Source organism: Diadema antillarum, unplaced genomic scaffold (assembly GCF_040938485.1).
Source record: "Diadema antillarum isolate AM-2024a unplaced genomic scaffold, OU_Dant_1.0 seq00001142_RagTag, whole genome shotgun sequence".
In the NCBI taxonomy this organism is placed as follows: Eukaryota; Metazoa; Echinodermata; class Echinoidea; order Diadematoida; family Diadematidae; genus Diadema; species Diadema antillarum.
The window spans coordinates 122,567-149,436 of record NW_027271954.1 but is presented as its reverse complement, the minus strand read 5'-3'; the positions used below and the strand labels follow the sequence as shown (position 1 = coordinate 149,436).

The following is a 26,870-nucleotide window of genomic DNA, read 5'->3' as shown; positions in this document are numbered from 1 at the left end:
CGGGGCCCTGTCCCCAAATGCGACAAATTTCCTGGGGACAGGGGTGACATTCTCCTGGAGTCTTAACACACAGAAGTACGAAAAGTACTTCTTACCCATCTCCTACACCTCCTCCTCCCCCTCCCCCTCCCCCTCCCCCTCCCCCTCCCCCTCCCCCCCCCAATTCGCCACTGCAGTAGGTTGCCAATGAATCTCTGCACAAAGTCACAGAGAGCGCGTTCATGCGGATTTCGTAGCCAGAATCACAAACATGAATCATGATTCAAAACGGCGTTTCAAATCATGGTCTCTGCGGAAGAGCGTTCATGCGGGCTTTCGCAACGCTAATTCTGGCTCAGCTCATCCTTTGCCATTGTGAAGCACACTGCGCAGTTTTACCCTGTCTCTGCAACTCGAGCCTGACCTGTTAAATCTTTATGCCAACGGATCACTCAGTTTATTGTAGGCCTTTACGTTTTTATTTCGGTGAATACCTTCCAATAAGCTGTGGCATTCAGGCTCTGTCCACAGTTGAGGAATAATCTTAATTCTTCGTCTGTCCAATTGTTTCCCTTGGTAGAGTGCACAGCTGCAGCCATTATATTATCAACTCAATCGGAGAGTAATTACATGTATTATCATAATAAACAGCTAGATACTAGCATAGAATCGGTGTATGGTATTGATGTAAACAAACTAGTGCAGGTATGGTACCGAAACACACAATTCATAAGACGTACACAAGCGCGCGAACAGAACCAGAAGCTGTGGGATACTTCGTGAGACACGCATGCGCACAGCGCACAATGACGTCCAGAATCATGATTGAAATTATGGTTGCGTTCATGCGGTTTCTGCGATTGTGATTCTGGCAGAATCATGATTCAAAACACCCTTTTTTCCGCGTTTCAGATTGGCGTTTTGAAACGCATTTAAATGGAAAAATCCCATGAACGCAACGCAAACACGTTTAGAAACGCAATTCTAGTTTCGCAAGAACGCAGCCAGAGACCTCTCAGAGACCTTGTAAAATTAGTCTCGCCGGCTTGGCTGTGACTAAAAGGAAACCTCATAGAGATGTCGCAAAGATGTCTCAGCGACCAGCTAGCGAATGGAAAGAGTCTCTGAAAAAAAACCAACAACCCTGAATATGTTTGATTCTTTGGCAACTCCCCGGAGACTCGGCTACATTCCAGCAGATGTGGCAGAGACATATCACACTGACCAGGGAGACTTGGGTCCCCACAAGGTCACCAACTAGTCTCCAGCCCAAAGAGATACCCCTTTTAGCATGTCCACTAACATTCAATAACTCATACCCCCCACCACCATTTTCTGAAGATGAGCAATTACGGAGTACAGCCTCATTTGCAAGCTAAACAGGCCGTACATGAATGTGCTGATATAATGCAGTTATTTAGTCATAATCATATCTTTGAAAGTACAATGACATATCATGCCCCTGCCAATCAAATGAGGGCAACTGTCATTGGAGGTCTACCGCCTGTAGATTTACTATTGCAAAGCTCCACAGAAATATGTATAAACTAAAAAAGCAAAATTGCCACAAAACATAAGAAAGATATATATCCTTCCTGTTTCATATCTAAGTGAACCAACTTGTTTCACTTCAATTCTAAAATCTGCTTAGGTGTCTTTTGGCTAAAACTCTGCTTAGAGGTCCTTACAGGAAAGACATGGTCGCACCACTCAAAAATTGCATACAACATGTTTTCTCAATCTACAACAAAATGAGTTTCATTGCCCAAAAGAAACCAGTTCCCAAGTGTTTAAAATCATATCTTTACTCTCAAGACCCAATAACAAGCTATCCTATGCGCCTGTACATCCAGCGAACTCCTGTTATGACGAACATGGTTGTAACAAAATTCTCATTTCAAAGAAGTGAAAATTCAGGTCCCAAAATTATCATGTATATATCTCTCTTTGCAGACTTTACAGTTCGGCTATAACAAAATTTTGACATAATGAAGGAAAACTGCCGGTCCGAAGAACTTCATTATAATGGGAGTCCATTGTACTCAATGCATTTCAATACTTGTGATGCACTTGGCATTAATGACCTGCTGCTAAGTCAGGCAACCTCAAGCAAGCTTCAAGTTAGCTTTCTTGTTGTCAGGTGAAGCTGGTATGGCACATTTTATGGTAGAAATTTCTACCCATACATTTTAGTGTCTCTGGGTCCCGTTTTATCAATAATAATATATATAATCAATATAATCAATTATAAATTTCCTTATACCACACAGGGTGCCATAGACTTATGATAGAAATCAACGATATAATAAATCATAACTCTTCATAAAACAGGGCCCAGGGCCCCATTTTATCAAAAGATAAATTCGATTCTCAATTTCCTTACCACACAGGCTGACATAGGCTGCGTTTATCTACCTTGAGCGAGAGAATCATGTTTCAAAACACGTTTGGAACGGTGTTTGCAAACGTGGTTTGAAACGCGATTCTCAGGGTGCTGCGTTTATCTAACCATCATACAATCGCGATTTGAGTGGTGTCACAGTGCAGCTGCGTTGCGCCATTTGACCCGGGAAGTAAAGGTCAACTGCATACCACCAAACGTGCCTCATCAGCCACACACAAATAATGGGTAGAGAGCACAACCAGAAACAGCTGGGATTTGATCTTGAGATATACACGCGTTTCAAAACGACATTGCGTTTATCTACTCACAGAACGGGGATCGTGGTCTCAAACGTGTTTTAAAACGCCCTTTGAAAGGCGTTTCAAAACAGCGTTTCTAAATGCGTTTGAAAACATGGTTGCGTTTATCTAACCCCTGAAAATGCCTCAAACGCGTTTAGGATCGTGATTCTGCCACAAATTTTTTTTAGATAAATGCAGCCTAAGACTTATGATAGAAATCAACTATATAATCAATTACAACTCTTCATAAAACAGGGCCCTGGTATGACATCGTGATGGGGCTCATGCTGGTCCATTTTCTTTTATAAGCATGAGGCCTGGAGAGCTGCTTGCATCTATAGGGATCAATCCCCGGAGACACTGATTAATAAACCAATCACAATAAGTGGCAATTAGGGCACCTTTGATGTAACCAGGGAGGTGTTTGAGAAGGAGTGGAATCTCTTCCCAATTTGTAGTCATCAAGCATGACAATTGAATGCTCTTTTAAAGCATTTCACTGGCTTTGATGTTCCATGTGCCAAGCCACTCTTTCATAGAGTTTGCATTTATGGAGACCAAAGAAGAAGTTCTTGATTTTAAAAATTTTAAGCTGTATTTCAGACGATATGCTGAAATCCTCCAAGGAAGTTGTTGGTTATATGTGCTTAATAATAGAACAAGTCCTTTTAATTTTCATTCAAATCCTCTAGTATAATCAATACCCCAGGACTGAAAAATAGGATTATCAGTAGCTCATAAAATGTTAAACTTGAACCACCTTTAAAGGACAAGTTCACCTTCATAAACATAAGGATTGAGAGAATGCAACAATATTAGTAGAACACATCAGTGAAAGTGTGAGGAAAATTGGACAATCGATGCAAAAGTTATGAATTTTTAAAATTTTTGTGTCGGAACCGCTGGATGAGGAGACTACTACAGCTTGTGAGTCATATGCATACAACAGTATAAAGAAAATGTAAAGAAAATTCAACATATTTTCACTTTTTTCGCATAATAAAAGAGCTCTTGACTTGACTCTTTCTAAAGGCAGGGGGAATAATATTACCCATAACATTTGTCGGTAACGAGTCGGGGAATGTGTACTTTTTGCAAAAGATGAAATTTTGTGAAATTCTCTTTATATTTTCCTTATATTGTTGTACGCATGTGACATCTAAGTTATTCACACACTGCAGTAGTCTTCTCATCCAGCGATTACTGCACAAAAACTTCAAAAATTCATAACTTTTGAACGGATTGTCCAATTTTCCTCAAACTTTCAATGATGTGTCGTACTAATATTGCTACATTCTCTCAATCCTTATGTTTATGAAGGTGAACTTGTCCTTTAACATGCACAATTGCTCATACTTTTGTTCACCAGGTTATAAGTACCTGAATGTGATATCTCTTTGTTCAAGCACTTGGTATGCATGTTCAATAGCAGTATACAGTTAAAAAGAAGTACAATTTTTCACCAATTTTTGTTTGCATATCCTGTTCTCTGCACAGTAAATATTTTTAAATGAATGCTGTCTTTTGTCGAAACAATTCATTAACACCTGCAATACAGTGCACAACCTCTCCAATGAACAGAGCATCGGCAATAAGGAGAGATTCTTATTTCTTCTTCTCTAACACCTCCCTGCTTTGATGAAACTCAACAAGAAACATGAATGGGAGGGGGGAAAAATCTGTCTTGGCTACACATCAAGTGTCTGCTGTACATTACATCGCATCGCCATGGTAATGCTGTTTGCACACAGGTGTACCTTGGACCCCAATCCACTGCAAGAGGGAAAAAAAGACCCACTTACAAGTCTATGTCATCAATGTTCTGCAATCAGACTGAATACACAACTGGGCTGAAAAGGATCCTTTGCTGTTTTTTATCCACATTTTCCTACCATTTATTTACCCTTCATGAGCCCACTGAGTTTTCAGCCCATGCTAGTGGGATATTGACACTTTCAGTTAATACTTATTTGAAGATTTACTATTCCCAAGGAATGCTGGTTGACTCCAACAAAAGACTAATTCACAGGCAAACATGTAAACTTTGCGTGCCTAGGATTACGTGATTCATTAGCACATGCAATGCAATCCACTTATCTCAATAAGCATTTATAAACAAATGACCACACACTGACGAAAGTATATGTAAAATATGTGAAAATACGCACAGATGGCACTCCACTTTAAGTTAGAAAATATGGGCACAGTATGAGGGTTAATGTCAAAGCCAGCTTTGAAGTACAGTTTGGAGCCACTTTTGGAGAATATTAAATTACTCGAAAACCAGAAATATTCTTTGCATATTGGAGCAGATAGCTCTTTCTGCGGCATGCAATTTTCGCAAACTGCTACTGGCATTCAATGCATAATAGCGTAAGACAAGACCTTTCTCATGCGTTTCAATTTTGCAAATCTTAAAAAATTCATAGTTTTCCAGTCGATGCAAGGCATGCACTGCCTCATATGCTGCAAGTTATCTAAAGTTCTCTTTCAGTGCATGTGAAAATCACTGCAAAGGACCTTGCTACTCAGACAGATCGCATATTAAACATTATGATTCTGCTTTAATACATCATGGTACACTTCATCCTCATATTCTTTATACTTGACTTCCACAAGCATCTTAACCATATGAAAGATAATGATGACAACAATGATATACCAACAGCCCTGAAATACTCCTATCAATTTACCACATTTGCTAAGATTACATTACATTGCCTATCTCGTTAATGCAAAACGAAGAAATTTCACATATTTGAACATGACCCAAGTAGCACCAGAATTTGCAGATGCAAACACAAACAATCCTGGTATTGGGACAATGTATATATAACATAACTTCTCAGATATACATTATGAAAATGTCATGATTACATGAAACATTGATTGAGTCGTCAGTAGTTATATCACCGAGAAATAAGAATATGACCTTGGAAATTGATCTAAACTACTCCCATACATTTGATTTCTGAGTAAATACTGAAGAAGTCCCTTGTCACATTGAATCTATACACTGAGTTTGCTGACCTTTTGACATCTTCTGTTTGTTATGTGAGCATAAGATAAAAACATGTGCTAAGTATGCTCTCTGTACAACTATGCATTGTAATAATAATATGCCGATATGAACAAAGAGCAAATAAGGTTGCAAAAGTGTCTGCGTCTGCGACTTCGAATTTTGTCTCATTTTTGCAGTAATGCTCTACTTGGTTTTATTTAAAGTTATCAATCAATCCACGAAGAACATATCTGCCACACACAATCATGGCACGGGAGATATCTGGAAGATTGAGGAAGTATGCACAGAAATTCACATCACGACACAAGTCATGCATGACTGATAAATCCACTGGTGGCATACTTTCAGCGATACTGTTTATGTTTATCATCAACTTCTCAGATAGAGTGAACAAATAATTTTTGTTTTATAATATCATCATGCTTTGATTATATATCACATAATAATTGCATGCAGTTATTAAAAGATAAACTAAATTTGTAGGAACCAAAGAGAAGAAAACATGATCAGAGTCACCTCTCTGCATCTTATTACATGGCTCTATTACGAAAAGAACACACGCACCGTACGAACAGTAGCTGCAATTTGCACACCATCACTACACAATCTGCAAAAAAGGGGAGTTAATTACATGTACAAGTAGCCAATTGGAAAAGTAACTCGAACACTGAACTGAACTCCAGATCTGAGATACAGTCCTTGTAAGCAAACTGCTGTAGTGATCAGATCTTGGCGGATTTCTTTTTTTCCTGCCAAATTGGTCTGACAGAAAGCATCATTTTGACACTGTCAGTGCGAGGCTGTACAAATGTCAATGCCATACAAAATCTGCTTTTTCGCCTAATGATATGGGAGGGCAAGGTTTTAGCAATAACTGTTTTTAACTGAAATATAATTCCATGCTCAATTTGCCTTTGAAATCAAACAAACGTAACATTGATTTTATTAGTAAAATCTGATGAAAACAGTCATGGAATTTAGAAGCTTGATAATACATTTTCAAAAAACTTTGACATTCGTCACAGACACACATACAAATTAAAGTTTGTGTGTCCCTTTTTGTAACCCTGAAAATTAGATTCCTTTCATAAGCTGGTGTATTGTTGATGTAGGTAATTAAACCATTTTCTCAGAAAAATAAAAACTGGAAACTTTGTTATGTCGGAGATTTCCAGTGAATTTATCCAGACTGAAAAAAAAAAAATTCTAACTGTTATTCTATGTACAAAGGGTAGCATATTCTCAAGTGACATAGGATTGGTTTTTAATTTCTTTTCCAAAAAGGTGCATTACCACAGGATTTCATACATGATGTTGAGAGACATTATTCTTCCACCATGCTAAATCTCCTTACATTTGCATAAAAGGGATAAAGGAATTTTAATGCAGGTGATGATGTAACAATTACTAGTCTTACATTGACTTGCACACAAATTTCACCTTTTCTGCTTTTTTAAATAACTTAGGAGCTAATGTCTGAATAATGGCCATGAGAAAACTGAAAACTGAATTCTCATACAACTTCAAATGAAGTTATTTTAAATATGAAGTCCAACACAACCTTATATGTAATAGTAATATATTTGGCATTTCTGGGCTTCAGCTTTTGATGTTTTCTCTACTACATGGCTGGTAATACCTGATCAAAATCTATTTGGGATTTTAATCATTGACTTAAAATTCATCAATTCATCCAAGAAGAATTCATACTGCCCACTGGAGTAAAGCTATGATGACAAATCTATTGCCAGGCTCTGAAATTTACTTTAAGCAAAAAACAAAACAAAACAAAACAAAACACCCTGATGATAACAGGGGCGGAACCAGAAATTCTGGAAAGGGGGGGGGGGGGCACAAAATAAAGGGGGTGCCTGCGCCCCCTTTCATTTTTTTTTTCATTTTATTTCTTTTATTTTAGTAAGAAATAATGGGGGGATCCACCACTGGATAAGCCACTCACGACATTCCTCAACATGTCTACAGGAACAGCAGCTCTAATATGGGCATCGTCACTGCGCAATCTGCAGAAATTGGAATTGTCTACAAGTGGATGACTGGAGAATGAAACCTACAATGAAATAAACTCAAGATCCAAGATACAGTCCTTGCAAACATACTGCTATAGTGATCACAATTTGGGGAATTTCTTTTTCTTGCCAAACTGGTCTGACCGAAGACATCATTTACTTTGACGCCATCAGCGTGGAACTGTACAGATGTCAATGTAATACGAAATCTGCTTTCCACCTAAAGACACGAGAGGGCAAGGTCGCAACAACAAATTCTGAACATTGACATGCCAATCCGGTTTTCAAGTTATCTTTGAAATTTAACTTTAAAAAAAGTATACCATTTGATAACTGACATTCAAATGCTACACTGAAAGAAAGATTTTTTTCCCCCTCCAAATACGATTGGTCAGTCATTTATCATGGGCTAGGAGAAAACATTTGGAATCTGCTGGAAAATGTTTAATTTACCAGAAGAAAGCCTGTGGTAATCTCACACTCAGATGGGTGTATTGTGCTGATAAATGCATTGCTTCAGGAATATAAAATCCTTTCAAAGCACTTGCTACATTTACCATCTTTCTCGTGCTTGAATTTGAAACATGTTTCAATACCCACAATCAAAACGCATTTGCAAAGGGCCTCTTGGAACGCGTTTCTTGCATTGTTGCATTTATTATCTCTATCTCGAGGAAGGCCTTTAGTGTACAAACATGTACATACAATGTGTAGCTCCATTGTGCTGTCTGACTGAAGGAGTAGAAATCACGCAATTGGTATGGGCATGCCAGAGCTACAAGTATAAACACGTTTCAAAATGACTTTAACTTTATCATCTCCATGGAAATGTGCTTCTGTCTCAAATGCATAGAGATTACACCTTTTTCGAAATTTCAGGTTGCCATTTCTATGAAACCCCATAATCACAACAACTTTGCATTTATCACTTGCCGAAATCTTCCAGAAAGTTGTTTCGGAAACCTCAATTGTACACCAGAGGCGAGTTAATGAATGCATCCATTGAGAAATAAAAGATGGTTACTCTGTTGCTTATAGAGACTGGGTGTATCGTTCATAAAATCTATGGGAATCCATCATCCATATGCTTTGAATAACGGTGAAGATATCAGGGCCCTACTTCATAATACTGTTTATAAGTTACACACAACTTTACGAAAGACAGGAACATGGCAAGCCAAATGGGTTTCCTAATCATTGCTGATTTCAATAGCTTACCATCAAAGTTGAAACTTACAGATGATAATGATTACTCTTACATTTTAACACATGTTTTTAGTTGAAAGTGTATTTTTGCCCCAATGAAGATGAAATATTGACATACAGGGTACAGTCATACTTTGTCAAAAAAAAGAAAGAAAAAGAAATGGGCACACGCATTGGCACTTCATATTCCAGTCATTTGTAAAGTCATGCATTACATCACAAATAGCTTTATGAAACAGGGCCCTGTTCTGTCATCTAGGAGTAAAAAAGGCAGCATTTGGGGAGAGGCTGAGAAGCTGACTCAAGAAAGACACAGTAGTATGGTGCGACACAGAATCAATCCTCATTCGCTGACCACCAGGGTTCATTGGAAAACCACGAAAAGCTCCCATTGGTGAATATGTGCATGGACATCTATGCTCATCAGTAACGGTCGACTTGCAGTGGAGATTCTACGGCTGTGCGTGTACTTCAAAACGTAGACATCAGTGAGAAAGTTTTAAACAATTCGTTTTGGGGATTCTTGAATATATCCCAGGTGGGTCAGCCTTCCCACTCCATGTATGCCCATGTTACCAGGTTTTTAAATGACTGTAATTACATTCAGACGACAAGCCCTAACCTCGAGGTTAAAGGGAATGTACAGTACTGGTTGAGGTAGGGACTCATGTTTTGAACATTCCTAAGTGAGATAATAAGAAACATCTTAAGAAATATGAAAGAGCATGTAATTTTAAGAAGGATTCAACGCTTATTTGATGAAAATTGATTTTCAAATGGCTGAGATATCCAAAAAAGTGATAATAATAAAAGGCGACAGGCCACGCCTTTTATTAGGATCTCTTTGTTTCACTTTGTTTTTGGATATCTCGGCCATTTCAAAACGGATTTTCATCAAATGAACTTTTGATACCCCTTAGAATTGCAAGCTCTTTCACATCTCATATAGAGGTTTCTGAATATCTCGCAAAACGTTAAAAGCTAAATCCTCACCTCAACCAGAACTGTGCACACCCTTTAACTTCAACATGCGTCCACCGACGAATCTTAACCTCGAGGTTAAATTCCTGCCCCTTTGAGTGCATTGATTTTTGTGTCCACACGGTTCTTAACTATAAGTAGGGACCCCCCCGCGGGTTATGGTTAGAGCGCTCACTATAAGATTTCGTGGCTCTTAAAATCGAGCTAATCTCGAGGTTAGCTAACTATGAGTGCATCTTCACTGTCCCTAACTACAAGCTTAACCTCGAGGTTTCCTAACTTCGAGGTCAAAGCTTGTCGTCTGAACGTATCTTGTATAACCATGAGGGAAATGGAAGCCATTAGTCAAAAACTACCTCTTGACTAACCAGAAATTGAGCATTATGTAAGGAATGCTGATTGATTGCTTTGATCAGTGGTTAATCCATCTGTTTACAAGGCCCCCATGAACTATAGAATGCATAGAATACAGGAAATGCATTTCTGGATAAATCAAACCTGAAATCTAATAGGAACTGTGGATTAGTTTGGGAGAGGGTGGCAACAACATCATAGGCTATACGTTTATTAAGGAGAAGAGACACATAAAACACTTAACCAGTTATACTGAACTTGCTTTTGGGTGTGACTTGCATATTTTGTATGGCATTTCATTGAAAGATGAGGCTAGACTTATGCAAAGGTGTGCAATTTGACAAATGAAAACATTATTGGATAGCTATGTCAGGGCTCGACACTAACGGTGGCCCGGTGGCCCGGGGCCACCAAAAATGAAAGCCGGGCCACCAAATTTCAAAAAAGGGCAAATTTGGTGGCCTGCCTCGGGCCACCAAAATTTTTTGAAAAGTATGTCAATAAATTCCTCACTTTTTGCGACGGAAATTAGCAGTTAAATTTGTTTAAAGGATGGATAAAAAGGACTGAATGAGTGCCTGAGAGTGAGTGTTGCAAGTTTGTTGAAGTTTATTTATGAGTAGATAATTATGTCCAACTTCTAATTCTTACTATCATAAAGCTTAAATATTTGACTCATTAAAAAAAAAAAAGGACTTTTAAGGTTTTTTATTGTTTTTTTTTCGGGACACCAAATTTTTCTCTCGGGCCACCAAAAATTTGAAATTTAGGATTTTGGTGGCCCCATCGGGCCACCAAACAAAAAAGTTAGTGTCGAGCCATGGCTATGTAAGGAGAAGACTACTTAAATAGATTAAAAATACATATTTTCATTCTTCCTTTTTTCTCACTACTGCAAGAGAAGTAATTCATCAGCATCCTTGATTATACTTATAGACAATTAATGAATGTATTCTTTTCTTTTGATACTGCCAAATACCAGGCTTGCTGTATGCTTTCCACGGCTGTATAGGCTAAAATTTAATAAGAAAATTTACAAGTGACTTAATATATCCTTCGTATCTTAAAAGTGGATGTATGTGCTAGCAGACAGAATTACACAAGTAATAATCATATCACAGATGCTCTAATATCTCAGTGAATTAAAAAACCGACACGTCTGTTGATATACATGACCTTTTTCTGCTCATGTGCAGAGTAGAATTCCAAAACTGGCTTATTCGTGTGTTAGGAGAAAACAAGCTTAAATGTGGGAATATTAACTATTCTGCAATAAAAACTATCACAGGATGGCATTGGACTTGTTCAGTGAGAGAGTGAAAGCACAGTGAATGCACTTGCTAGACTGCTGCAGAGATGCACCCAAGCGTTGTCTCATTGCAACACTGGTTCAGATCTTTTCTGCAATGTGCATGCAATGCAAGAGAAAATATCTGCTCGGAGAGACAATAAATCTGACACGCTGTCAGCTGAGTTACAATTTCTTTCAACAACTGAAGCAAACCAATCGTGGAAATACACTCAGGGTTGGGTGCGTCCATCCCTCACAAAGAAATGAAGAAATAAAAGGCAAAATTTTATTTCCAACTGATTCCCTCCACCCCCCCCCCCCCCCAACTCATAAAGTCATTTTCAAAAGATGTCTGGAACACTGCCAATTAGCTGATGGAATATTAAGATAGTATTATTGTTAAAATATGAAAACATTTGGTAGTATCTTGGTTTAAAAAAAACCCAAATCTGTCAAAAATTCTCAGCATAGTTTTTTGTAAAAGATGGAAAGAAAGAGATTAAAGAACCTGATGCTTCACCCCTGATTTAACAGAAAAGGTAAGGAAGATATCAACCAGATCATATACAATTGTAATCTTTAAGTTTTAAGTACATTTTGGCAAAGAAAATCTAATCATGATCAAACATCCTACCTACAAATTTCTGCAGTAATTCTTTTTTTGCCACATAAAATAGCCACCAATTAGTATCACATGACCACATCCAGTTGTGTGTTATTAGCAATTACTTCATTTTAAATATCAGGCTGCATGGTTTTCTATGAGTTTTTGTCATTATTTAAAACCTATCTTGAGTTTTACATAATGCATAGAACCCCCCCCCCATAAAAAACAAACAAACAAACAAACGGCCAGGCACTAAAGGAGGTTCCCCCTCAGTTTAGTCTACAGCAGTACCAATGTGTGTTTCTAGAAAAATTAGGCATGCTTTGGGATTGTTTGCAAACATTGTTTGATAATGTGCACAGAAGTGATACATCAGGTAACACTGAGAAAATAGCTGCACATCAGGTTTTAATTAAAGATGATATAAAGTTTTGGTACCTCAAAAGTTTCCCTGAATTTCCTTGTCTTAGTTTGTGTTTCAGGTCAAAGTACCTTTCATATAACTAACACTGTGAGACTTACTCACCCCAGAGTGCTCTCATGTCTTAGTAATCATGCAATCAAGAGCCGTTTACTAGTATGCGACGCCATACGGTGGCGAGGTAGTACACATATTTTATGAAACCATTATTGCATGATAACTGCGACCAGCAGCATGCAGCCCCATACGCACAGCTAAATGGGGCTTCGCATTGTTGCATTCAGGATCATGACAGATTTAGTATCGCGGGTAAATATCAACTTAAAATCCAAAAATTTCTTCAATTTGAATACTTACCAGTTAAGTTGAAGTATTGAAAACAGGCTTCGGGCAGCGTTTGGTTTTGCCAATAGTCCCTTTCTGTTCGAATTGATGAGTGAATGTGACTCGGTCGAGAGGACCTTGGGAGAGCTACACTGAATTGACGGCCAGCGCATGCGCACACAGACATGCGCTGGCCGTAGTATTCAGTGTATATAGCTCTCCCAAGGTCCTCTCGACCGAGTCACATTCAGTCATCAATTCGAACAGAAAGGGACTATTGGCAGAACCAAACGTTGCCCGAAACCTGTTTTCAATACTTCAACTTAATTGGTAAGTCTTCAAATTGAAGAAATTTTTGGATTTTAAGTTGATATTTACCCGCGATACTAAATCTGTCATGATCCTGAATGCTACAATGCGAAGCCCCATTACGCTATGCGTATGGGGCTGCTGGTCGCAGTTAATTGCATGATTACTAAGACATGAGAGCACTTTGGGGCGAGTAAGTCTCACAGTGTTAGTTATATGAAAGGTACTTTAACCTGAAACACAAACTAAGACAAGGAAATTCAGGGAAACTTTTGAGGTACCAAAACTTTATATTATCTTTAAAGGTGATCTTACTGTGCTCCAAAACTTTACTGTATTTTATGTTTGTTATCTTATTATTGACATACTTTTTTTCCACCAAAGAAAGTCCACCCATACAAGGTAATGAATTAAGATCTGACAAGATAAACGGTGAAAGCAGGAGATAATCAAGCAGAGGGATAAAGATATGAGGTATGAGTTTTCTCCAAATTGTCTGTACAAATGAAATTCTATCTGCACAAATGAAATTTGTGAGATTGCAACTGCTGGTCTACATTTTTAAAGGGATCGTATAGTTTTGGTTGAGACCTAACTTCAGGTTTCTGTCATTTCTCGGTGAGATGATGAGAAACCTCTTATGAGATATAAAAGAGCATGCAATTTCAAGAGGAATTCAATGATTATTTCATGAGAATCAGTTTTGAAATGGTTGAGATATCCAAAAAGAGCGATCCTCAAAAAAGGTGGGACCCACCTTTTATGATGATCGTTATGTTTTACTTTGTTTTTGGATGTTTCAGCCATTCGAAAATTGATTTCCATCAAATAAAGTGTAAAGTCCTCTATAAGAATGGTATGTTCTACACTATTTCATAAGTGGTTTCTTGGTATCTCACAACAAAATTAAGAGCCCAATCCTCGTCTCCACCGTAACTACACCATCCCTTTAACAATTTTGACAGAGGGAGACAAATTGAAGAAAACTCATACCGGTACTTCAAGATATAAGGTCTTGACCAGCTTCCGCTCTTCTGAATATAGTACCCAGGAGATAATTGATGATGTGACGCCTTTAATTGATGACTCATATATGATGCGCAACATGCGATGCACAGCCCGAACACATTTTCAGCTTTAATTTTTAAAAAAAAAAGTTGTTTTGTGTGTTCTTGTCTCAGTGCAACTTGAAAATGCATCAATATATTTCCCTTTGTCTTTCTGATATTTTTTTCCAGTTCTCATTCCACTTGTATGTTTGAAACAAATACATACAAAACTTTATTCATCATCTCGTGTCAAAGAATAAAATAAAGAGATGTGAATGAAAACTTATTAAAGAATCATTCTTTTTTTCTAAATCTCCATACCAACATCAACATATGTTCCACATATAAATCTACTACTAACAACCATTAAAATAGCTTGGCTTTCAAAAGGATTACTTTATAAGTCATTGATAATACAGACATGTGACTGAAATATTCCTTTTTAAACAATTGTAAGCAGTAAACAAAGTTTAAACATTATAAGAATCAATATCTGTCAGTATGAGCACATGAATCAATATAAGAATGAACTCCACTAGCAGATATCACAATGTGCTTTACTACTACTACTACTACTACTACTACACACACACACACACACACACACACACATTAATGACCCAGTAAAATCAAAGTAAGGATGAGGTCAGAAGAACTTTGAGTGAAATAATATTGGTAGTAATTACAGAAGTCATGACTGTAAGAATATCCATGGTTCATTTAGAATGGTGTAAAATTGGCATCCCAAGAGATTTTTGTTGAATCACAATGGCTGGAACACTTTTCATGTCAAAATAACCCCCTCATTCATATTCGACATGAAATATTGAAGTATACACCTACACATTTGTGACAGAAATTCAAATGGGATGTCTAAAAGTTTCATTTTCCACCCAGAAAAAAAAAAGTTGATAGGTCATCTGAAAAAAAAAGTCACTGCAATCTCAGTTCGTGGCACAACTGGACCAAACATACATTACTGTAACAGCTAAACCTTCTCTTTTAATTGTTTTTATTGCTCTTTAGAACATTCAGATCCTATATACGTGTTTTTAATATCTTTAAAATTATAATTGTTACACTCCTGTTGAATACTTACTTCATCATTTTAGTCTCAACCTATGTGAGGGTTGCCCACTACAATTAAAGGTTGGTAGAAGCTTGAACATTTAAATTTATGTGAGGGTAATTTCTCTTACGGTGTAGTATACTGATTGTTCTCTCTTTTTTTCTGAGGAGGGGGGGGGGGAGGGGAAGGGGGATTTCATGTATTACTGGCTTTTTTCCCACATACTTCAGAGACAGTAGCTATACACGTATCAGTTCCGTATTGTTCCCCCCCCCCCCCCACCACCACCATATTGCACTTGAAGAACCAATCCAATCCAAGCACAAGTTGGCTTCGATAGAGTTGAATCAAACAATAAGATGGCTACGGGTTTCACCACAATTGGACTTTTAAAGTAAGAAGGTTCTTGAATTTCAGAACTTCACAAATGTTCACAAATCAATGATGTTAGCAGCAACCCCACACCAAAAGTGGACAGGATGATGTCACGACCTAATGAATATCAAACATACCTATATATAACACACACACATACACACAATACACAAATCTTTGCAGATTTAATTTCCTTCTTATAATTAGAAATCATGAAAAAAAAACATGTATTCTCTGCATTAAATGTCTGTTATTTTGCTATAACTCAGTAAAATGACACAAAAGGGGAAAAGTTTTTGCTAAATTATTGACTACAAACAGGATCTTCATATTATTTTTCTGCAAATACATAATATGTATTGACGGGATACTGTATACGCCATATACTTCGCGAGTCTAAATTTTTTGCAAATCGGGAATTCCCGACGATTTCGCGAGTGATTAAATTCGCGATTAATTGTGAAGTCCTGTACTGGGCGGAGAAATGTACTAGTGTACATCACATCCACATCGCGAACAGAGTCAATATTTTCACGTGTCTTTAATTTCGCAAATAGCACCTGACTCGCGAAATTCGCGAAAATAAAAACCTCGCGAAATATTCAGCATATACAGTAGTTGTTACCTGATGCCATCATCATCCCTCCTGATCTGCACATGTGGTAAAGACCAATATCATAATTTCTCGAGAACATGAAAAGTATAAGATGCAACAACTTTTATGAGTTAAGGGTCAAATTGATGAAACATCTATAAGGCACCACAGAAAAACCTGATAGAGAGATATCTTCGTCGCGACGATGTCGCATTGTGCATGTTTGATGATTTGCATATGAACAGTCGTCACGTGCATATGAATAAGCAACCGTGCATATGAATACACGTACTTTCTATTCATACCTTTGTTTATTCGTCCCGACGATAAGCGACGATAGAGAAAGGATTCCCTTTCACTAATCGTCGCTCTTCGTCCCGACTTACTAGCTATTTTCAAAGTTCGGCTTCTATTGTGCCTTGCGTTTCTTTTGTTAAAAACGTCGCATATCGTTCCCGACGAATCATTGTTCAACCGTCGGGAGACGTTCTGACTATATGGCTTCGTTTCAATGCCGTTCGTGTTCAAGTTTATGTTTTGTTCAGCTTTACTTGTCACAGCATTTGCAAATTTCCCGAGAACCAAGAGATTAGCATGCAAGTGGAAGTTCTTGCTTACACTATATGCATTGAATGCCAGCGACAATAAGCATAATTATTATTTATGCCACGGATACTTTAATGATATTAAGAATCGCAAATCTTCAGTATTGCAGGGATGAACCATAAAAAATCAAGCATAATCATGACTGTTTTATGCCAAATAACGTTTTTTTTCTTTTTTTTTTGTTTGGGTGTTTTTTGGTTTTCCTCTTTTTTTGGGGGGGGTGGGGGGGGGCGAGGGCATCGTGGCACGGTGGATATTTAAGCTTCACGACTCCCAGTCGAAGGACCCGAGTTCAATTCCCTCCCCGCAGCGATTACGTCCTATTCCGTCCTATAGCAACTCTATATACGATAATAATGTCAGGCGGGCCCTCTGATAGCTAGAGCACTGATAGCATTGAAGAGGCTACTCTAAATAGAGAAGACTTTTTTGCAATTATCATCGTTGTTATCGTTATTGTTATTATTATGATTATTGCGGGGTTGGTTTTTTTTTTTTTTTTTTTGGGGGGGGAGGGTACTATTGCTACAATATCATTAGTCTTGCATGAATGCGGTTAGGATATGTTCTACCTCCTATCTCTTTGTAACATTCATCTATCATCTTCACAACAAATTTCAAGACATCATTATGTTTGTGTCATGTACTGTAAAAGTGGATATTTTCGCGCGACTAATTTTTCGCGTTTGGCTGGGTAAGAAGAGATTCGCGTGTTTTTAATTCCGCGGAATAAAGACATCACGCACAGGAACATACAGCAAGCAAAAAATATTCACGTGCTTTTATTTTCACGCTAGTTTCTGGTTGCGCGAAATTCGCGAAAATTTCAACACCGCGAAAATTTCCACTTTTACAGGTAGTAACTAGTTAGTAGGGATATTCATTTCACTTTGAAATACTGCGATAGTAATTGACATAATCAGACAATGATTATTTTTTTTTAGTATGGCAGGAAGGGCTCATCGTGAATCCAAAACCCAAAGAGAAGTGCGATTTGAAATGGCTGAGATATAGGTGCCCGCCTTTTACAAGAATCGCTATGTTTCACTTTGTTTCTGGACATCTCTACCATTTCAGAACCGATCTTCACCAAATGAAATTTGATTTCCTGTCAGAATTGTATGCTCTTTAATATTTCTTTCTTTTCAAAGTATGTTGTATCTGTAAAAAGGCTAATAGCTGAATCCTCATCTCAACCAATTATACTATTTCATGCTTAACACCTTGAATATGCTTCTCTGCCCCTCGAAAAAAAAATGCGGACAGTTCATCAGCATGTAGCACATTGATTTGAAATAACTGCAATACTGAGGCTGTACTTTTTTACATGTTTAGATTGGTTTCTTTTTGATAGCAGCGGAATAGTGTGCAATGAAAGCCGACTTATGGATGTTATCATAATAAGTTATCGAGTCTTATACGATACACTGTTACCTGTAATCTTTAATTATAATTTTGCGATTTTCGTCTTTTACGTTAACTTTCAGTATATATATTATGTATCAAAATGGACATGCGCCATTTTAGATATTGAATAGAGTTATTCTTGACTTTAGATATCAAATAGAGTTATTCTTGACAACGGTTTGTTACATTAAACATATTCAAAGTGCTTTTTTTCAGTACCATGCATTCTATCAAATGTCTAGTAAGTTTACAACTAAGAATTAGTATGCTTAGAATTGCACCATTGGCCCATTTTTATGCAAGAGCCAAATTTCCCTCTTTTTTGTACGCGGTGGACACCTCAGTGTCTATATAGAATATGAGAATGATAGTTATTTCAGGCTAGAGGGGCGCATCAATTTTGAACTTTGTGTTTGAAAGGCTATTGTCATCTTAAAGACGACTAATGATGTCGCTCAAATCAACTGGAGCAAGCCCTCTTATGATTCATGCTCGGATCTATAAAGACTTTATGGTCTAGACATTCCCAGTAGTATACGCGAAAGAGACGGGACGAAAAGCATCGGTGGTACACAGGATGTGGTTGCTTAGGCGACGCTTTCTATTGTCGGGATGGGGATGAAGAAGGTTCTTTTATTATGTGAAACGTTAAGCGCGTGGTCATCTTAATCTCCTGAAAGTAGCTAGTACAATATAGGAGTCCATTCAAAAAGAAACTGCCGCGTAACATTGAATTGTATATCAGAGAGGCTTACAACCTGTTTCTTTTCTCGGACGAAACGCTAAAGCAGTCCTGCTTAGCGACGGCGTTCACGCTCCATCTCACGCACTACCATGAGAAGGAATAGCGATACCACGCATGATACATGAAAACATGTTTAAAAGGCGAGAAAACTAATGAAGTTTAAAGTTGACTTCTCCTTCCTCTTTCAATGAAAACAGAATAATTGAATAGATCTATTGAAGCGGATTGTCACTGCTGCGAACGATCGCCATAGCATCGTTAGTCTTGCGAGCAAATCGAAATCCTAATACTTTTATTTTTGCCTGATAATATGAGTAGTAACCCTTTAAAGGACTCGTAAATTCGACGTTTCAAACAGTATAGTAAAACAATGAAATGTATTTCAAAAACATTTGGATGCGTTGGGTGTTAGCATTTAATAGCATCCATCTGCATTTTATTTTCCGTCCGTATTGCACACAGAAACGCAAGCAAACATTATACTGTGAATACGCTGTAAAGCATCGTATCATTATTAAAAGTGTATTCATTCTTCTTTTATTTTCAGCCTGCTTGAAGTAGTAGTCAAACCATGTGATCAGTTAGGCAGCCTATGTATAAAGATAGTCGTTACTCAATATTCGTTTGATTTGTTACTGTGTGGTTACGATTACGAACGTTGGTTATGAGTCCGAAACACTCGTTCATATTGAACTACATGTATAAAGGTCAAAGCTGTTTCGATAGTATAGCTCGGTACGAGTTCAAAACGCAATCGAAATCATCAGAATGCTATCATAGGCGGAAATTATAGCTGTGGAAAACTTGTATTAAATATAGGTCAATAAAGATTGCCACATCCAATCTCCGTAAAAAGTTTTGATTCATGCCATCCTCTGAGCATTTTGAGATATTTTGCTTGTGTTTTGATTATGTTACGATTTAGGTTTGAACTATGAAAATTGAAAGGTTTGGTTACCTCAACGATGTCGCAGTTCCATTAACCATGATGTATGGGTAAAGGGAATTCATGACTTTATAAGACTAATCCTTGCTAAATTGAAGATCAATTCTTTAAACCATCACTTATGTCTTGTAAATAGATACGTCTGTAATCATAACCAAAATGCCTTAGGAGACAAAAATCATCAAACGTTTATAAGCGTCATCCGACAAATTTACAATTGACAATGCGAATGTATGATTGCCCCATTTGCATGTAGCTGTAAGCTATCTTTACGTTGAAGTTAACTTCCCTCCTTGAGAAAAAGAAAAAAAAGTCGGGTTTTCGCCAGAGGTACTTATTAGGAAACGGTATAAAAACAATTATCAAGAGATAACCTATACAAACATGAAACAAACGCATATTCTGTTCGTTATATGCATGGATCTGTTTATTTGTTTGTTTGGTCATTATTTTAATGGCATTGATCTTGTTTTTTTAATGGCGTCGGTCTTGGTCGGGGAAAGATAACAAAAAAAAAATGTATCACTCTGTTATCAGATCAGGATGATTGCGAGAAGGGTGTACATGTATTCCCGCCTTTTTTTATACAGGCAAACAATAAAAGCTTTGTATGCTATTATAAAAGCCTGGAGGCAAAAGGCAGTTTCAACGTTCAACTTATAGTAACCATAATTTATCCAGGGCTCGACACTAACGGTGGCCCGGTGGCCCGGGGCCATCAAAAACGCACATCGGGCCACCAAAATTTCAGAAATGAAGACTTTGGTGGCCTGATCGGGCCACCAAAAAAGGACGGATGTTTACCTTTGGGCCACCAAAAATAAAAGTTAGTGTGGAGCCCTGGTTTATAGGACATAAAGTAAGTTAGCGTCTCACTGACTGTGGTTCTTTTGTTTTGGCAAAACATGAACACAAAGGGGGTCTGAATTTTTTTTGTACATAGTACTTGTAGCAGACATTTATGCAGATTCTCCAACAGCATCGCTCCATTACGTCACTTCCTGCTATCAATGGAGAAGAAAGGATGATGGCTGCTTGATTATCCATTCCTTGAGATTGCAGGAAGCTCACCTTTCTTGTGTGTGTGTTTCGTTGTGTGTGGTTCTGTGGTACTCTGTTACAAGGCGTGAAGTTCCGAGTCTTTTCATTCTGATTACACATTTCAATACAGGCAACTGATTCGAGTTTCGCAAAGCTGTTGAGGCAAATTCTTTGAACACTTGACCTCTGAACTGTCAGGTACACGTACTACACGAAAAACATTCTTATTTAACAAACACATTTTGTGTAGCGACAAAGCTTTCTGTCATTTTCTCAAATAGGCCCTACTTCTAAAAGTGCTCAGATGAAGAGATTTCACAAAGAGAACACGAGTTAAAATGGGCATCAGTTATTGTTCCGATTTCTCTCCCTGCCGGCAATAACTTATTCAATAAGTCTTTGGACTGGGAAAAGTACACATATATTCATTTGGCGAATTAGCGAATGAATTATTGCACGAATTGTCTTTGCGAAAAGGAAATTAACCTTGTATATCTCCAAAGATAGATTTTGAACAGCCTGTCACATAGTAGGGAACAGCTGATTATTATCATTATTTGAATGAATTATCTATTGATGAAGCAAATAACCTTTGTCAATGTACACTCGGAGAGCTTTCGTAAGTTCGCTATTTTGTGTTTTAGCTGTTATAAAATATCTCACATTATATATATACATATATATATATATATATATATATATATATATATATATATACACATATCGTACTTTGTGTCTACACTTTTCAAACGCCACTGTGCGTCATGCCAATCACCACTTCACGAAATGTGGTGCGTGTATATCGCCGATCAGAGTCTTGCTCAGCTCATCATTTTTCCAATTGTATAACTTCTACAAATTTCTGTTAAGATGGGCGTAATAGTAGGCAAAGTTAAAGAGGAATGCCAAGCTTTGTTTCGATATAAATTGTATGCCGACTCTATTTTCAATTTTTTTTTTAATGACCAGTTGCTACATTACTATAAAGGCATGACTTTTGCACATTAAACCGTGACAGAAACATAGAATGTACGAGTAAATCTAGTTGGGAACATCGCTTGATAGTCGTTCACCACATAGAATGCAAGCCGCATACTGTTAGTATGAGAGGAACAAAAGCACGAGTAACGCTTTCATTGTGCCGCGGGATTAGCAGTAATTAGCGGTTTATTGATCCGTCTTGGCGGCTTTGTTTGTTGAGCAGAATATGCGAAGTTGGCACGCCGTCGACTGAGTCGGAGGTGCGAACGTGGCACATAAAGAGTTAAAGAGTTAGTATTGATATTATACACTCGATTTATTTAGTGCTCCACTGTGAATCGAGCGTAAAAATACAGTTTTGGTTATTGCTGAAAGCAAAACAGAAGAACACTTCGAATCGCAGCGTTTATGATTATATCAGTATGCTTTACTTTAATGTAGCTTGTAGATACATGCATAGTACTTCCCGTGTCCGAGGCACTCGGATAGAGGTCATGAACTTCATGTCCAGTTTTATCATTTTTAGTATGTCAGTGTAGTTCATTCTTTTAATACTAGATTTCATCAGCCCCCCCCCCCCCCATGCTGAGTCTGATATATCAATACCCGCCTTCACGATGTGCAAAATAGCGCGTTACTGAACATGCTCCAATACTCGAGGTTTGTTTTTGTTTTTTTCCAACTTCTCAGACAAAAGAGCGTACACGCGAGGATTGTACACTTTTTGGTTCAGACGCTCCAGCCACCCTCGGAAAGTTGAGGGGTTTTTTTTGCAACCGTTCACACGTACAGAAAATAACCCGCTAATTGCCAATCGATGAAACTATTGTTCTTGTGCCTCACAGTGGTGTGGAGAGCACGCTGTTGTTAATGATGAGAATAAAAGAACTCAATCAAGTTTCTAAACCCGACCGTTCAAGTACTGTTGGGGCAAATACCGCGCTCATTCAGAAATATCAGCAAGATTTCTGAGGTTATGCATCGCGCTACTGGTTCGCACTAGTGTTCTGTTGTGTGTGTGTGTGTGTGTGTGTGTGTGTGTGTGTGTGTGTCCACATGTGCAAAAGACTGGAGTTTGCTAAAGGGTAAGAAAAATTGAGTTCTGTAACATGCTAATTTGTGTACGTGTGAACCCCCTATTACAGGTATGTTGTAAGACTTTTGTTGGACTTTCCTACAAAAGGAGGTTTGATTCTAGCCTGCTCGCTTGCTGTGTTCTATCATTTATTTTGCAGTAACGTGTCTGTTTGTATTGCTGGTATGCCATACGGAATATTGTACCATGAATCCACCTTCCTGGGGACCGTTTCATGAAACTTTTTGTCAGTGATTTACACTGACAACTGTTAAAAGCTACTGAAATCCTTGCGTCTGATTGGCTGATGGCAAATTTGTCGGTGAAAACCTCCGACGAACTCGTTGATGAAACGCCCCCCCCCCACCCCCGTTGAGCTACTTTGCGATTCGTTTGCTTTGTATACGCCCTTGAACGGTTGGCGGTTTTTTCCTCTCTCTCTCTCTCTCTCTCTCTCTCTCATGTCATGATGATGATAGTCGTGTATTGAATGTTATAGGATATGACTATAAAACTGATCTGAATAGCAATGGTGATGACAATTACTACTGCTGGCATAAGTGACAGCTAAATGAACAGATGTTTCCTTGTTCTGATTTCACCTCTCCCTCATTTCTCACTCTTGTTTGCCCCCTCCCATGAATGATAAAAAACAGCAACAACAACAGCAGACTTAACCGCACAGCAAGTCAGATAAATGCGTGCTGGCAACCAATAGACATACGTGACACGTATCTTTTAGGTTGAAAATAACTTAATGGCCACGACAAATCATATCAGAGGAAATAATGGCAGAAGAAAAACAACTGACAACCTTTCTAGTGTAAATTTCTGCGAAAACAGGTGGCCCAAAATAAAAATGCGCGCACTGCAACTATTTCAGGTTATAAGCAGTCTGTAAACCGACCGAACGGCATAATTCTATTAAAATGTCGCCTTATCTTGGCTTCTTTAACAGTAAAAAAACCACACGTTGAACAGTATTGGTGTATTACACATTAATGTTAACACTTAAACAAAACAAAGGGGTTATTCGTCGCTTCATACTTACAATCAAATCACGTGTCAAAAAAAATAATGATGATATAAAAAAGGTCCCGAATGCCGAAGAAAATATCGCTTTCCTAGATGCCGCTGCAACAAGCTGAAGTTTATAGTGTAAGAGCTATACCTACCCAATTACACAACAGTAGGCCTACATAATATCATGGCAACATATATTGAAACTTCTTTCGATCTCACACTCATAAAATCTGCGTACCACTGCGTGTGAAAATTAGAATGAACATCACGGACATATCAACTGAGAAGTTCCTCTAGATACTTCTTCCCGACTTGGCGATCATCAAGCAGTAAAAGACGTGACTATTAATTTATTTGTATCGAATGTAAACTGTTTACTGTAAACGAAAAAAAAAAAACTATACGGAGTGCCTCCTCCGTTTATTGTCTTTGCCGTAACCATGGAGCTACTACGAAACCAAACAAGAAGCACGCATGGACGGCGCGTTTCATTGAACTTGATAACCACGTGTTTCGCACTTCGGCACATATTGCACTGCGCGAAACGTAGCGATTACCGTACATGTGGCGGACATACTGACTTTGGTCAAGGAATGAAAATGGAATACATTAAGAAAAATATTATGATATTGAAATACCGACATGATTATGGAGTATAGAAATGAAAATGCCAAACAAAGATTTTCATTCGCTCATAGGGAAGCTCTCTAGAAGAGATGAAAGCATCTCCCCTCGTATGGCAGTATAAGTTTCCCCAACAAGCTGAGGTTAGTGAGGTGTACACCAGGGCTCGACACTAACGGTGGCTCGGTGGACCGGATGTTTGCCTTTACTTTTGGAAATGGACAGCGGTAACAGTCGACTCCGTATAAGATGCTAAAATAAATGTCAGATGTTGTTTTTATTTTTGGAAATGAATAACGGTAATATTCGACTCCGTACGGTACTAAAATAAATGTCGGATGTTTGCTTATACCAAGGATGCTTATACTTTTCGATTTGAATAACGGTAAGATTCAGCTCCGTACGGTGCTAAAATTAATGTCAGAAATTCGATTTTGCGTTCGGAAATGAATAACAGTAATATTCGACTCCGTACGGTGATTAAATAAATATCGCATGTTTGCTTTGACGTTCGGAAATGACTACTAATGACATACAACTCCGTACGATGATAAAATAAATGCCGGGTATTTGCTTATGCGTTCGAAAGTAAATAGCAATAACATTCAGCTCTGAAAGATGTTAATATAAGTGTCGGAAATTTGCTTTGACGTTCGGAAATGAATAACAATGATATTGAACTCCGTACGATGATAAAATAAATGCCGGATGTTTTCTTTCAAGCTCTGGATTTGTGGAAAGATAATAATGTACGTTCATCACTTTTTTTTCATGATTCATTCAAGAATTTCGGGAGTCTGACAGCCATCGGATCTCGTTACGATGTTTTTGTACTGTTTACAGACAAGTATGGCAAACATGAGAGCAAGGCTTCATAGAAGATGAATTACCCTGGTGGCAATCATTGAACGACAATTTCAATTCAATGGGCAATCGTCGGGACCACTCGCGATGTTAGAAAAAATAAACACCTCAGCATCGAGCAATTTCTATTATTGAATGAGCAATCGTCGGGACGATGTGCGACGTTTCAAACTCATACAAAACGGTGATTTAAGTTCAATGGGCAAGCCTAGGGACGATGCGCGACGATTTAAAAATTACTAAACGCGTCTCTGACCAGTGATTCAAGTTGAATGGACAATCGTCGGGACGATAAGTGCGACGTTTGAACAATTATGGATTAACAAACTCGCCACGGAACGGTGATTTAAATTCAATGGTCAATCGTCGGGACGATGAGCGACGCGAAACCATCACCAAAACCTTTACAAAACGGTTAGTCAAGTTGAATACGCAGTCGTCGGGGACGATGTGCGACGTTTGAACAATCACTGAAACGCTTCGCCGATCGACAAAAGACCTCCTTAACTGATTAGTCGCGACGAAAAGAGACGACTTCGTTCCGACTCGTCGGAACCATCTTTTGTTGATATTTATAATGAGCCAAAAAGAGCGCAGTAATGAGCACATGAGGCCCAAAATTTGGATCGTCGGGGACGATTGGCGACGATCTTTTGTCTCATATCGTCGCGACGAAGATATCTCCCTAACATAGTTTTTCTCTTGTGCCTAACTCCATTTGTATCATCTTAACCTACAGACATCATCTTGATTTTGGTGTAGATTTTCACCCTCAATTCTGGCTCACCTGGCACTACAAAGTCTTCCACGTAGCTACTGTCATCAATGAGAGACTGGTTCTCAAAATCTACTGGCAGCGACCGAATCGTCAGACGGTACTCCTCCTGAGGCCAAAGGTCGCAGAAGCAGTCAAAGACGAAATCATACTGCAAGGGGGTTGATAATGAGATCAGAATTTGTGGAATCATTATTAAGTTGTATGTTGATTGAACAGATAAAGGAAATATTGCATTTCAACATTTTACAGATGGTAAATCATAACTCATAAAACTATAAAAGCACTCCGAGAGCGCAGACCACCGCCAAGCAGTTACTTTCCATTAATGATCTTGCTCTTCCATAGAGATCAGTGATTTAATTTCCACCCACTGAAAAATCGCCCGATTTCCCAATATAGAGGCTTTTGTTATGTCATAAACCCTTAGATGCATGGCGCACCTTGCCCCGGCAGAAACTAGAGCATGCACTTTAGTGCGCGCATGAA

At 38.2% G+C, this 26,870-nt stretch overlaps 1 protein-coding gene across 1 annotated transcript in view; it reads right to left on the bottom strand.

Annotated features, from left to right (window-relative positions):
* LOC139744156 (uncharacterized) overlaps window positions 1-26,870 on the bottom strand; it is a 103,520-nt gene that overhangs the window by 28,451 nt on the left and 48,199 nt on the right. Inside the window, exon 5 of the mRNA XM_071654610.1 lies at window positions 26,394-26,532. Coding sequence (XP_071510711.1) covers window positions 26,394-26,532 — 139 coding nt within the window. The remainder of the gene's footprint in view (window positions 1-26,393; window positions 26,533-26,870) is intronic.